The sequence below is a fragment of the Hetaerina americana genome, unplaced genomic scaffold (assembly GCF_022747635.1).
Source record: "Hetaerina americana unplaced genomic scaffold, ioHetAmer1.1.p SCAF_6, whole genome shotgun sequence".
Taxonomy (NCBI): Eukaryota; Metazoa; Arthropoda; class Insecta; order Odonata; family Calopterygidae; genus Hetaerina; species Hetaerina americana.
The window spans coordinates 60,964,719-60,979,054 of record NW_027287205.1 but is presented as its reverse complement, the minus strand read 5'-3'; the positions used below and the strand labels follow the sequence as shown (position 1 = coordinate 60,979,054).

At 34.5% G+C, this 14,336-nt stretch overlaps 1 protein-coding gene across 1 annotated transcript; it reads right to left on the bottom strand.

Moving 5' to 3' along the window:
* Positions 1-2,390: 2,390 nt before the first annotated feature.
* Positions 2,391-12,818, bottom strand: LOC139695046 (retinol dehydrogenase 14-like). The gene is made up of 4 exons (XM_071593644.1): positions 12,448-12,818; positions 12,139-12,374; positions 11,759-12,065; positions 2,391-5,050 (listed from the first exon to the last, which is right to left on the bottom strand). The coding sequence occupies exons 1-4, from the start codon at positions 12,718-12,720 to the stop codon at positions 4,874-4,876; spliced, it is 993 nt and encodes a 330-aa protein (XP_071449745.1). The 5' UTR covers positions 12,721-12,818; the 3' UTR covers positions 2,391-4,873.
* Between the last annotated feature and the right edge of the window lie 1,518 nt (positions 12,819-14,336).

Sequence of the window (14,336 nt, the reverse complement as noted above, 5' to 3'; positions counted from 1 at the left end):
CGATATCCTTTACAATTATAGTTTCAAATGAAAGAGAATTGAGTTATGTTCAATACGTCATGATGGATACTAGTATTTAAGGTTGCATAAATTGGACTTTAAAAACAAAACTCTTGTCCTCCTCAGAACATAACTGGATTCTTACAACCTAATTTGAATTAGTAACCAAAATGGTGGAATAACTATTGGTTCTAGTTTACAACGTAGTTTCTGAGAGGTTACTCTTAACATTTTATGCACTTTTAATACCCTTAATTTTTACTCTTAAGAATGCATCAAAACAATTTCATGCCGTAATTTTAAAGCACATTAATTAAGGAATGGCAATATAAGCCAAGTACACAACATCGATAAAATTAACACCATGCCTATGTAAAATCCATTGTTCTAAAAACAATGAAAAGAAACCTCTTGGACAGCTATTAAAATAAAACCTACAAAAAAATCATAGCCTCAGGCATGGTAAGAACAGCGGAAATAATTTTGTCATATTTCATATGATAGGCTGCCTAGAGCACTTAAATTTGTATCTTACTGGTGCTGCCTTGATCTACTCCTAAAATGCTGGCTAATATTGAGCTAGTTTAAAAATTCATACGGAAATAAGATACATGCAAACCTTTAATTTATACTAGGGGGCGAGACTATGGGTTCTGCATTTTTCAAACATCTCATTCTTTTTGGGGTTCAACAACTTGCAGATACACATTTGGAATGGTAAGGAATCAAACTTGGGTATCAGCAGAGAGCAGAATGTTTAGGTGCATCATGTGATTTATCCATAATCCGGGGAGATCACACATGAAATACTGATTTTAAATTGAAGTTTTAGGAACAAGTTAACTATCTAAGAAGATAGTATAAGTTAAATTTTTATTTTCATTAAATATATTAATTGATTTCATTAACATGCTCTAGGTACTTCAGTATTTCACTCACCATTTTAAACATCAAGCAATGCAAATTAGCAGACAGCAAAATTAGGTTTTATCTTTAGGACCGCGTGTTTTTGCATTAAAAGGAGGACAATTATGTTTTTTATAAAGGGAACTTGAAAAAGATGTGAAGGGTTTATGCTCTAAGGAGAACTGTAATTGGACAAATATGATACTACATCATGAAATAGTGTATTGGTGGGACATATGAATTTGCTATAAATGTTGACTCGACCACACAAAGCAGTTTTTCATTAGAAAAGTGCATTTGAACATTATGAATCATGATTATGTAGTCAATGAAGACATGATGACGGTTATACTTTACAACAAATAAATACTTGATTGTACCTAATTTTTCTCCAGATACATGTAGGAAAACCCTGCAATTTCTTTGAAATGAACAAAACCATTAAAAATATTGTCTTACATCCACCTCATCACCTTCCTGTGCCTTTCTTTACCCTCATCCACTTCTGGTGTGTATGTTATCAAATTTTATTTTTACACCTCATGGTCTTTGGTTCAACGAGCAGATAAGTGATTACAGAGTATATCAACAAAAAACAGATAGAACTTAAAATTATATCCAACCATTGAAATAGTTAATAATAGATACCCAGGTCAAATACGCTTGAGATTTCACCCATTTTGCACACCTAAAACTTGCCATTAGACCTGTGCGAAAAAGTTATGAACTACATGGATAAGTAAATTTATCGCCTCTCATAACAGTACAGTATAAAGAGTGATTCAGCACAGTAGTACCAGTGGATTACGTTTTTACACCAAGTATTACACTTCTTTCTGAATTTCAATTCATGTCTTCTAGTACCAGGTATATGTTGATGTTCTAGGAATCATGTGTCAAACACAAGCTCATCATTTTGCATTTACCTAGACGTGCCATTAGGACAAAATATTACATTGCCCTTCCAATAAATGTATAGGAAAAATGTTTGGCAATTTCACATATTTTAAAAACAAATGAACACAAAATAATAGGATTAACAGAATCATATCACACGAGTAGTAGTATTTAGGGGAGGCTACCGATTGCTGAGGTCATATGCACCATTAGGGATGGACAAGAAAGGATGAAGGGTGGAGAGAAACCTAGGGATCCACATCTTCTTGTCACATCCGATCCGATGGCATACTCACTCAAAATGCCCTCCTGAGCCCTTTGGGTGGGAAGCTCATATCACACTTGTATATGGATTTAGGGTAATGTAGAACCAAGAGTCAAATTCTATTTTCTATTATGTAAAAGGAAGGCAATTGTACACAGCTGAAATTGACAAAGATATGTCAACAGACTGTCACTGTACACATGATTGAAATGATTATTAAAAGCTGATGGGAAACCCTTCATCCAGAGGAACTCTCAATACAGGAAGCTTTTATCAGATGTGCGATCATCAGAAAAACCTTTACATTCACATACTGCTAGAGACAGCTCAGAATTCACACAATTTCAAAGATTTTCTACTAAATTAATTGGTATAATAATATATTTTCTCTAAAAGTGAAAATGCCAAAATACCCACAAAATCTCAAAGTATATATCACTAAATGAATGAAAAGAACCACCCCTTCAATATTAATAAGAAGTGTCATTAATAATGCTAATGGATAATGAAATCCAAGCAAGCCGGTGCAAGCCATTTAATATCAGAATATGAACTACTTTTTCTAAAAAAATAGGAGTATTAACTAAGGGTTGAAAGTGATTCACAAACATTAATGAACATGATTCAAAAGAATGTAAGTCAAAAACTGTCGTAGAGATACTCTTCAATTGTGTAACAGTGATGAAAAGAACACTTCCCTCTTGATTGAAAATTAATCGTAGCATTTGCCACGTCTAAATGGAATTAATACAACATAATGAACACCTGTGAACATACAACTGGATAAACGGTCCATGATGCTTCCGGGAATTACTGTCGCGTAGGTGTGTTGATGGATCAACACAACTACGTAATGGAAATTCCCGGAAGCAGCATGGATCTTTCATCAGATAGACATTGCGGAAGGGTTAATACAACTGGATGATAAAATAAATCCAAAAACACTCAAATATATGCTTGCTTAAGGTATGTGGTGAAAAGGTCTCCGCAGACACTGAAGTTGATGAGGAATTTATTGATAATCATATAAAAAGATAGGAGTTTCTGATAACCCATTAACCACTCATTCGATAATTTTAAGCTTCTTACATTTCATTGCATTGCCATTTATCCACCATGGTATATCACAGAGTTTTTAATCCTGCTCCAAACAATAGAAAAAATAAATAATTACACACATACAGGTATTATATTTTTACACCTCTCATTCTATCAGCCCTTGAGCAGTTTTTTATTAGATTTGTATCACGCATCTTTCAGATCAATTCCACCATTGTAAAAATCAGATTCAATTTCTACCATTCTTTGATTCCAATCAAACCTCACCTAACATTTTGTAAGAATAAATGACGTTCCTGTACATTAGTGTTATATTCTGATCATAATGTTTCTGATATTTGTGTCCGCTAATTACAAACTGAACAATTCTGCCTCCTTGCATGGCATCTATAAATAATGGATATGGTCACCAGACATGGAGTGGGTCTATACTTTCATGCATAACACTCATAATGTTTGAGTTTTCTAAAAACTCATTTTTTGGCATAGTACAATTGGCATTACACAAAATTTAATAGTTCAGTAAGATAACTGGGGGGATAGCTGAGTACAGTGTATCCCAGGATTAGCTTTATCTTTCAGATATTCAGAGGCTTCGGAGTGAAAAAATCAAATATTACAATATCTTATACCTGAAACAGTAATATGAAACTTCCATAATAGGACAATTAATTAAATTTAATAAGACAACTTCACTTTCACACACAAAGAAATTATGTCTTCCTACTTGTTTAGAAGTGGGAAAATAATTTACAGAATGAAGTGAAGTCTATGACCATTACAGTATATATCTTGTACAAAAGCTTCTTTCTGATTACAATCAGCCTCTTTGACCAGACGTAAGTCATTGACCTATTACCCAGCTACCAATTTCTTTGAGCTTTCCAAGCAGGAAAGGAATGCATGACAGCTGGATTAGTCACGCCAATGAAATTATTTTAAGCAAGCCTGAAATCCATACAAAACATTTGGAGACAAGGTTATACAGACAAAAATGTTTTAATAACATTAAAGAAACATAAACACAGTAATCAACCTGGATATCGTTTCGGAAGGTGATGGTAGAGTTCACCCAATACTAAACCCCTTTTCGCTGTGCCAGCTACGGTTTCCCAGGAAGAACTGGTACCCGAAAAATCACACAGCTACATATACCCTAAGTAATTATAGCAAGTAATTTCTACTAGTAGTTTTTAATGCAAAATGAAAAAATATACCGTAAATGCATTACTGTGCAAACTCATGAATACCTTAGCTCTGCTCCAAGCAGCTCCTGTTTTACTATTAAAATTACCCTAAATGTCTTAAAAAAGTCTCTCAGAAAGCATCATGGCAATTCACGTTATTTATAATGGCTGTGAAGCCAAATAGAAATTTAAAAATTTTGATACCATTCCTACAATTCATTATCAATGGAATATATTTCAAGACATAACCGTTATGAAATACTATAACTGAAAGTGTGAGTATTAAATGAATCAACAAAAGTTAAAAGTATTAGACAAAAATTCATGATGATTAAACATAAAGACAAGGGATAGAAAAATGTACCATTTATCCACCAATTTTCATCTAAACATCTTAAAAACAACTGAGATGTAATATAAATGAACTAGAAAATATATTTAATGGACAATTTTGAAGTACTGGAACACAAAATTTAGGAAAAAAGCAAGGAAACCATATGCATACCCACTTCAAAAAAGCTATTGCTTCCAGGCTAAAGAAACTAAATAATCATCATGACTACTTCAGCAGCAATCCCACCATTTCTGCACTAACATCCCACAGTTTGGCTTCAATAGCAGGGTTGGTTGTAAACTTCAATTTAGGATGAAATTGTTTGCAGTCTCGATATATCTGCCCACTATGCTCTTTCCCAACTTCATCAGATACAGCACACATTACCACAGTCTGGGCCCCCTGAAAAAATGGCCAGAGAAATACTTGGATTACTAAATGAAAAAGTAAATGTTCAAACGTAATGATTCTTTATTTGTTTCATACTTGGCAGGCACCACCAGGGGTATATGGTAGTGGATGTAAAGGAAAAATCAGGGAAATCAGTAATGCAATCATGGCAAACAGAAATTAGTAAGAAAATGGTTTAGCTTTTGAGTGTGTAATATCTCCAGCTGCATTAAAGGCTAGTTCTTGCCGAATACATGAATTGTAATGGGGAAAAGGATATGCTATACCTATATCATTATGTATTTTCAATTGCTTATTGGTCTCAAAAGTGAGTGACACCCATCAATATTATATAAGGGGGGGTGAGAGAGAATTGAAATGGTTTCAGCACTGATAGGAATACTTCAACACTGCATGAAAGATATTACCCAGAGGGCATATGTAATGGAAACATCCCAATTTTCAGTAAAATCCAGAAAAATTTGCATACATTAACCATTTACCTCATACAGAATTTCAATCAAGAAACAGCTGAATGAACAGTGCACATTCACCCTTTCTTATGTATAGTACAATCAAACTGTACCATGTGTACAATTCTTACCAGGGTATTATACCTTCAATTAATTTTAATTCAACCTTATATGCACTTATGAAAGATTAAATTGAATAAACAATACGATTTCAGGTATGATGTTGTGGAACAATGCCATTAAAATTGAAACAAAAACACAGTTTTTCACTTATTTGAGTTTAAATCATGACTCGTTTTGATTTGATTACAATAGAAAGCAATGTGAAAGCTTCAAATGAAAATCATATAGTATACTGCAACTCAAATAATTAGTAAATTGGAAGTACTTTTCTATTATCATGTTCAACTGAGCAATGTTGACCAAGAAAATCCTGAAAATAATACTTCATAGTCAGTTTTATCAATGAATGCACACATTAATACCTAAATGTACACTGTCTTTTCAAGGTGCCTAACTTGGTAGCACTGGTGAAATATTTAAGTAATAACATCAAAGCACATTGCATGCACCTTTAGAAAGTCTCAACGTCATTAAAATGCTCTTAGGTGCTTAATGCATGACAGTGTTAAGTGGAATGTGTCAGTTAAAATCTGTGGGTCCTCACGTAGCATGAAACTATAGTACATGAGGAAAAAATATGATTTGTTAACAAACTTAGAATTAGTATTTTGACAATGAATATTAGTATGCATTCAAAAAAAAGTCAAGTACCCAAATTTCTACAGTAACACCCAAGTAAAAACCAAATCCTCTACGAAGATGTATTTTATATGTAAATATTTGTACTCCCATACAATGTGTGTTTAATACAAAATCTCTCATATATGCATAAACATGGTATGATTACTGCAGAAAAAACAATAAGAAAATGATCAAAAGCTGAACAGCAAAACCAATGATAAGGAAACTGATTTTTCTTAATTTATTAACATGAAGGAAATTTGTAGGATTCAACATTTTTACACATATTCAGACTTTCATAATGCACACATAAATTTGCATTTATATTAAGTCTTAGCTCAGTTAGTAGAGCACTCATCTAAAAAGAGAGATCTTGGGTTTGTATCCCAAATGATTTATCTTTTCAATAGCAATGCACCCTTGCATTTGAGTTAAAGTAACTAAAATTGCAAGGAATACGAATTGGAGCTTAACTTTCATATGTTACATAAACACATCTCGGACACATTATTACATTTTCACCTTATCCTGCATTTCTGAATACATCGCTTAATACCTGCACTGAATCATCAGTAACTTAAGTAAATGTTGTAATTCAGAAAATATTTACTGTCACAGCAGTTAAGAAAAGAGCAGGAAAAAGAAGAGATTAAGGATGAATAGCAAAATAGTCTCCCCAGAAAACAAAGAGAACAGCAGCTAAAAGGGAGCAATTAAAACTAGAGCAAAAAATCTGCAGAAAACTGATCTTTTTACATTTATTAAAAGATAATTTTTACACTAAACATGGAAAACAAAAGATTTTGAAACTTAATGAAATGCAACAAAAACTTTGCTAAAAATAATACCAGAGATTTCATCAGACCAATAAAAATAAATTCATAGTCCACCAAGCACCAGGGTTTTTGCTTTAACATCAAAAGAGGAATAAATGCCCTAAACAATACTGAATAGCCAAATAATTGCAGAACATTTTTATCAACTTCTAAATTCTCAGCAGCTAACTATAAGTTATCATTTCCTGGCACATATGACAAATTGAAAGAATTAATCCCTTAAGGCAACTCTTGGTGAATTGTTCCATTTTCTTTGGCTGGGACCGTACTTTACTTTAATGCTACCTATATTTTCTATGGGAAATCACAAAGTATTATTTTGATGTTATTCACCAATTTCAAAAAAGATACACCATCAACTATTAAAGAAATATAGGAGCAAATTAAAAACTTGAAAAATAACAAAGTTATTGGAGAAGAAACCATAACAGCTTGGTTCCAACCAAAGAAAATAAAAGATATACAAATAATGTTTTAAGAAATATGGAAAATGGAGAAGATTCTTGAAGATTGTCAAGTGGACTAAATACATTCATTAATAAGATGAGAGACTAAACAAGAGGAATTTTCCTTTTCCCAGCTGCCAATAAAACACTTAAAATATATTATTGAATGGAGTAGAAAACACATTAGATAAATGTTTAGGTGAACACCAACGTAGATTTAGTAAGGACATCTCTTGCTCATAACAAATAGTTAATCTCAAGTAAATAATCCATCACAGGCAACTGCATTCTAATGAAGTTGTTGGAAGAATTGTAGATATGAAAAAAGGATTTCATCTCGTTGATAGGGAAACTTATGATGATATAATCTTAGAGTTTGGCGTGAAACCTAATTTAAAAAAGCTAATCTGTTACATTGATAGACATCTCAGAATGTGAATTACATTAAAAGTTATGGGGGATATATCTACTACCTTCAAAATAAACTAGTGTAAGGCAATAAGATAATTAATCACCAATCCTATTCAGCCGTGCCTTGAAAAAAATTGAGAGAACTTGGATTTTTAAGGAACTTGGTAAACAAAATATCACCAATAATGCTGGGAAGTAAGAACAAATGTATTGCAATAAACTGCCTGACATTCATGAATGATTTTATCACACTTTTGGAAAAACTGACAAATGCAGTAATAAATGTTGTTCTCTTTGAAGTGTTGGGTGGCAGGAAATGTTCCAGATTTCAACAGTAAAAACACCAAAATTTTAAATAACAGATATTGGCCAAATTATGAGGGTTTAAAAATTTTCACAAAGAAAATAAATAATACAAGAATATTTTCAGGAAAAATCAGTTATGAGGGAAGGATCCAGAAAATGCAAACATCAATTGTATAACTACTTGCAACATGCTTTATATTTACTACAAAAAGTGCAAATCTAAGACCAAAATTTAAGACATTATAATTATTATTATTAAGTAATCTACCGGTTAAGATAGATTTTGGATGGATACAACTATCAAATAAACATTTTGTGACTCCTAACATTACACAATCCAGCAACCTACTCTAGATAAGGTCCTTCTTCTCTGTGTACATTCTTCCTCCCTCCATCCCGTCCAATACCCCTATCCTTGTTTGCCTAACATTCTCCCCTCTATTGGTCTTCAATATCTCACTGCCGATCAATATGCCTATCACCCATTTTTCCTGCCTCCTAAGGACTTCTCTCAAAAATCCCCTCTCCTCGCCCACCATACCTAGTACTTCCTCATTTGTTTTCTTCTTGGTCCATTTCACCTTCTCCACACCCACATTTCAAAAGCTTCCCATCTACTTCTATCATCCTGCTTCAATGACCACATTTCCACACCGTATATTACTATGCCCCACATCAAAGTTTTAATGAGTCTTTTCTTAACATCCTTACTCAAAAGCGCCTGTCGTAAACTCCCTCCTCCTTGTGAAAGCCTCTTTGCCTAGTGCAAGTCTTTTCCTTACATACCTACTACTTTGACTGTGTGACTGTGTTGGTCCAAAACATTTCCGAGATACGTAAACTGTGGTACCAGCTCTATACTTTGCCCTCCTACATATTTCAATGTTTAACCTGGCATTTTCCTTTCAGGAAAATTGCATAACTTTTGTTTCATTTACATTTATTCTAATCCCGTATCTATCGCACTGAATTTCCAATTCACTCATCAATGATTGCAACCCCTTGGCTGACTGACAAACTAGAGCTTGGTTATAAGCAAACCTAACTGATTTCACCAATTTCCCCACCGACCTTGATAATGAGCACTAAAGTGGTCCAAGTACGCATCCAATCCCAGGAAACTATGCTAATTCATCACACTGTTCCAAAATCTATGCCTAACCATAATATAATCTAACTGATACCACATGCAATAATGTCCTCAAACTGATCATATATCGAATAGACTTCTTCCCCCTTTATGGCTGCTCGGTGCCATGTATACTTGAAAATAGACCCAGTTCTTCAGTTCTGCTTTTATCTCCACTAGCAAATTCTTTATGTTGCTTGTTCTATTTTGAATATGCTTCTTCCTAACTCTTTTTTTAATATTATGGCAACCCCTCGTTGGCTCTCGTCCCTGCCGCTGTATATTATTCTATAATTATCACTCCAGTAATCCCCGCTATCCTTCCATTTCACTTCGCATAAACCTAAAATATCTACATTTCCTCTTTCCATCTCGCTTTATATTCTCTAATTTTCCTGTCCCCAACATTGTCCTAACATTCAAAGTTTCAAATCTAACTAATTCGGTCTTCTTCTTCCGCATCTTGTGTCCTGCTGTTGTCGATTTTCCATTGCAAGGGTTTCATGGGATGACGAACACCTTGCCTTTCAATCAACTGGCATGACACACGGCCAATAGGACAAAGTCCCGAAGTTGCCAGGTCTCACGTTCGCTATAGTGTCCATCATTATATTCTTGGGAATGATAATTGATGTGGTTCCTGTCGCCTTCCTCAATTTTTAATGTGACACCATCACTCAATAGCTGCCCCACTGGGGTGGGATGCCTTTGCAGTCGCCTCACCGATGAACGGTGGCTTTGTGGACTACCGTTTTTCTGGCTCCTAACCTTCGACCTATATGGCATGGTGACCCTACCAGGAGCAATTATCATTACTCCCACCAGCACAGCTCTACAGGTCATCGGAATGCACAAGCTGTTCCACCATGTCTAGGTTGTAGTCCATGGGAGGGGGACATTACAATACAGTAGTGAACTATTAGAAGGTGGTATAGGGTGAAAATAAACAGCATGAAAGTAGTGAGGCAGAAAAGTGTGATAGGAAGATGTCAAAAAGTATAACGGGAATATCCACACAAACAATCTAAGATAAAGACGAAATACTATTAATTGAATCAGTGAAGATTTAATACAGATGGAAGGAATATTAAAGAAAACTATATTTCAAGAATAAATCGAGGAAGGAAGTATGCGGAATTGAAGGAACTTATTGTCGTGATGGATATCAGGTTGTGTTTTATTACAAGAGGCAAATTAATTTATCATCATACCTTTGTATAGGCTGTCCATGTAAAACATAACCGGTAAGATATTAAAACACATACATGTAGATTTGATACACCACAAACACTGATCAATAGGAAAACACCAGACCACTAAAAATTGTATTCATATGAAAATTAAGAAGTAATGATGAGATATACTAACATTTAAAAACACAACTGAAAATAAATAAAAAAGTTCACATTTTTTTTCAAGCATTTACCTGTATACTAAATGAATTATGACAGGTTAAAATAGATCTTTAAATATACTTGGAAAGACCACATCAAGTTAAATCCATCCAGAAAAAGGATTTCCCCAAGAAAAATAACATGAAAGAGGGAGAGGTAGCAGAAAGACGATTGTGGGTTAAGTGATGAAATAGTAGGAATTCCGAAGTAGTAGATAGAGCAAATCCAGTATAAGGCGGAGCAAAGAAAGAAAAAATGAAGCATAGAGGAAATATGAAAGAATATTAAAAGAAATGAAATAGAGGAAGGTATTAAAATGGCCATGAGGTCCCTACGTGGCCCTATTAAAAAGAAGAAAAAAACTTAATATGGCTACGTCATTTTTCCCCATTATTTTGAAATCTATTAATGGATTAAATGAGTTCTAATAAGATATAATGGAATATTTGGTATCTCGATAAGAAGTTTTTAAGATACAAACTGCAGACTAGAATGTACTTCTCAAAGAGTAGACACATGAATATTGAATTTCTGGTAGAATAAAACTGAAATATAAAATCCAGATTCACACATCAATTGAACAAAGTATTAAATATAAAAATGCTAATGCATTCCAATTTTTAGATTAATTAAAGAAAATTAAGGCCCGGACTTGGCATGCATAGAGTCCAGTACATATTTGTTAAGGTATTTGCACTCAACATACATGTTCATTTCTTTTGTCCTTGGACCAAATCATTCATTAATCATTTGTGAGTGGGAAAGTTTGAGACACTTATCAATGCAAGGTACGTCTTAAAAGCGCATGTACATGCATTTCATGGGTATACATGAGTCTCTAGTTATTTACTTCGAGTGTACTAGGCATATTAATTATGAAATACACAATGTATTGTATGAAACTAATTCCACAAAAGCCATATGATCAATAATGCATTTTCACATGCCATGATGTAACAATTACTTTTACAGAATAGGTACCTGATTTGCACTCCTCATGTAGAAATATATGATTGGCGAGAATAAAATGTACTGATACCACTTGCGAGAACTATCTCGGAAGAGGTTAGTATAAGCAAAACCAGGGCAGACGGCAAGAGCAGTTATATCGCTCTCTGCGGTTCTCCTTGACAGTTCTCGGGTAAAGAGAAAATTGGCCAGCTTTGAATTACAATATTTCTGGTTACTTCTCATGTTACTCAATGAGTTAACAGTCTCCTTTTCACAATTCAAATTTTCAAAATCAATTTGCCCGCTTTGCATCAACAACGAAGACACCGTCACAACACTGAAATCAGTAAAATTTTGACTTAAGTCACCGATTTCGGTCATATATAAGCACTTCTATGGAATTATTTTACCGGCTGGGTTGCGATTCCGATAGTTTTCCTAGGAGTAAATTTGTCAGCAGGAAATGGCCGAGGTGATTAACGCCAAAATGCAGTTCAAAGCCATCTCGAGTTGTTACTGCATCTTTGGAATTCACATAAACTCCGGCGTTATTTATTAAGACGTTGATTTGAGGAAAATCACGAATGACACTACTCGAAAAAGTTCTTATCGAGTCTAAAGATGCTAGGTCTAGACGTTTAGCAATCTGTAAAAACATCATCGATTGTAGAACAAAATAAATCAGGCTTTCATTGCATGCGCATCGTCTCTAGGCTTACCAATTCTCCAGTCAGCACTGTCTTTCTTATGTCATCAATTGCAATTTGCGCTAAAGACATATTGCGACAAGCCATAATAACACAAGCACCTCTTTTAACTAATTCTCGCGCAGTTTCTTTTCCAATGCCAGAGTTAGCCCCAGTAACGATATAAGTTTTACCTTTCAGGGAATTCATATTCTTGAAATAACCCCATTTAAACTCACGGTATTTCCGCAACAAAAACAATCCCAAAAAGGTAGAGATAACTACTATCATTGAATTATGTACCATTTTTACGAACGAATACAATGACTAATTGAATATTTCACAGATATATAATTGCATAGTTAACCGAAACAACGCGGACACACCGGCTCGATCGTACTAACCAGAATAAACCGCGAACAAGTCTTGCCGCATCACAAACAACACTTATCGCCTTTGCAACTCATTTGTTCTGAAACCAAAGCGCGCGAAGCAAAGCCAGTTGCATGTAATGGAAGAACTCAAAGGGTAAACTCTGGTTAAAACGACTACTGGCCAGATTAATTTTGGTATTCATTATTAATCGTCTTCAAGGGTTGTGAATGCTATCATTGGTTTTCCCATATCTCTATTGGCTAACCTCTTCGTGCTTGTGTTACCTTTGACGTGTGCCATTCCTTGTTCTATATATATTTAATGAACTGCGTGAAATGCTGCGACAGTTACTTCAACTGAGTCATCCTCTGGTGTGCAACGAAATGCCGATTTTTCACATTGTAAAAATCAGTCGTGTCTCGAACCCAGATCCCTCAATTTCCCGCTGAGTTTGAACAAGATTAACCGAGGTGACTTCTTGCACTGTGTATTTCTAGGGGCTTTAAAGGAACCAGATTTTATGATGATTTAATGTGCTACTTATTATTCCGTGTTATTACTTATTATTGTATCTACTTTGTAATGAAATTTATCGTAGAGAAATCTCTTCCCATAATAAATTAATACATTACTGTACATACAATATCTCTCTATTAATCGCAGTCATGCGAATTGTGACACATTCTAAGAGATTTACGGCAACGTTCAAACACACATGTGTTTCCATTTTACGAATTGTTTATTTGGTTGGTCTCATGTCCCTATCTTATGTTTAGGGTCTTCATCATTAGATCTCCTCATTCACCAGAGACTTGTCGTCACCAGGCAAACATTTGTAAAAATGTTTCCAATTTGGCTATCCCCTCTTCTATCCATTTTTTTAATTGCCTACTCCCTTTTCCTATTAACGTGAGCAATGCTGTTTAATCCTGTGCACATGTACATGAGACAAGTGCCAAAAGCAGATGGTGCTGCAATAGCTGCTGTTGCATGCAGTAGATTTGAATAGAATGTTGCGCACCACTCTAACAATTATTTACAATGTTAGAGCAGTGAGTGTGGATCAAAATTGAGGTTGGCCATGATGAAAATGCATGGCAATGTTATCAACAATTACATGAGGTCTGATGCAACATATTCTTGTCATTTTCTCTATCATCACCATTATCCATTAATATTATACAAACACCCTCATTACATGTGGAATAATCTACACTGCATAATACATGACAATGCTCATTGCCATGGGATAGAAACCTTGATCACCCTTTGTACAGGCAGAGGACATGCCCTATTTTCACTTGTCATTAGTCAGTATGATTTTCACTATTTTCACGGCTCTGGGGCATCAGGTTTCATGATATGCCATCAATGTTTTGTGCAATAGGGTGCTCTTTTTCTGCGATCAACACAGAGAACCTTGCTGATGTTAGCCAAGAGCTACCACACTTAGGCAGAAGTTCCATGAATTTTCCAATGATCTCATTGAAAGTATGTAGCAGAATTTTACATCTATGTTCATTAAAATCATTGTACTACTGGCATCA

Excerpts from the sequence above, each read along its gene's own strand:
- LOC139695046 (XM_071593644.1), bottom strand. The coding sequence starts at position 12,720 with ATGGTACATAATTCAATGATAGTAGTTATCTCTACCTTTTTGGGATTG. Across the intron at positions 12,375-12,447 it reads CAGTGCTGACTGGAGAATTG|ATTGCTAAACGTCTAGACCT; the intron begins GTAAGCCTAGAG and ends ATGTTTTTACAG. Across the intron at positions 12,066-12,138 it reads TCGGAATCGCAACCCAGCCG|TGTTGTGACGGTGTCTTCGT; the intron begins GTAAAATAATTC and ends TACTGATTTCAG.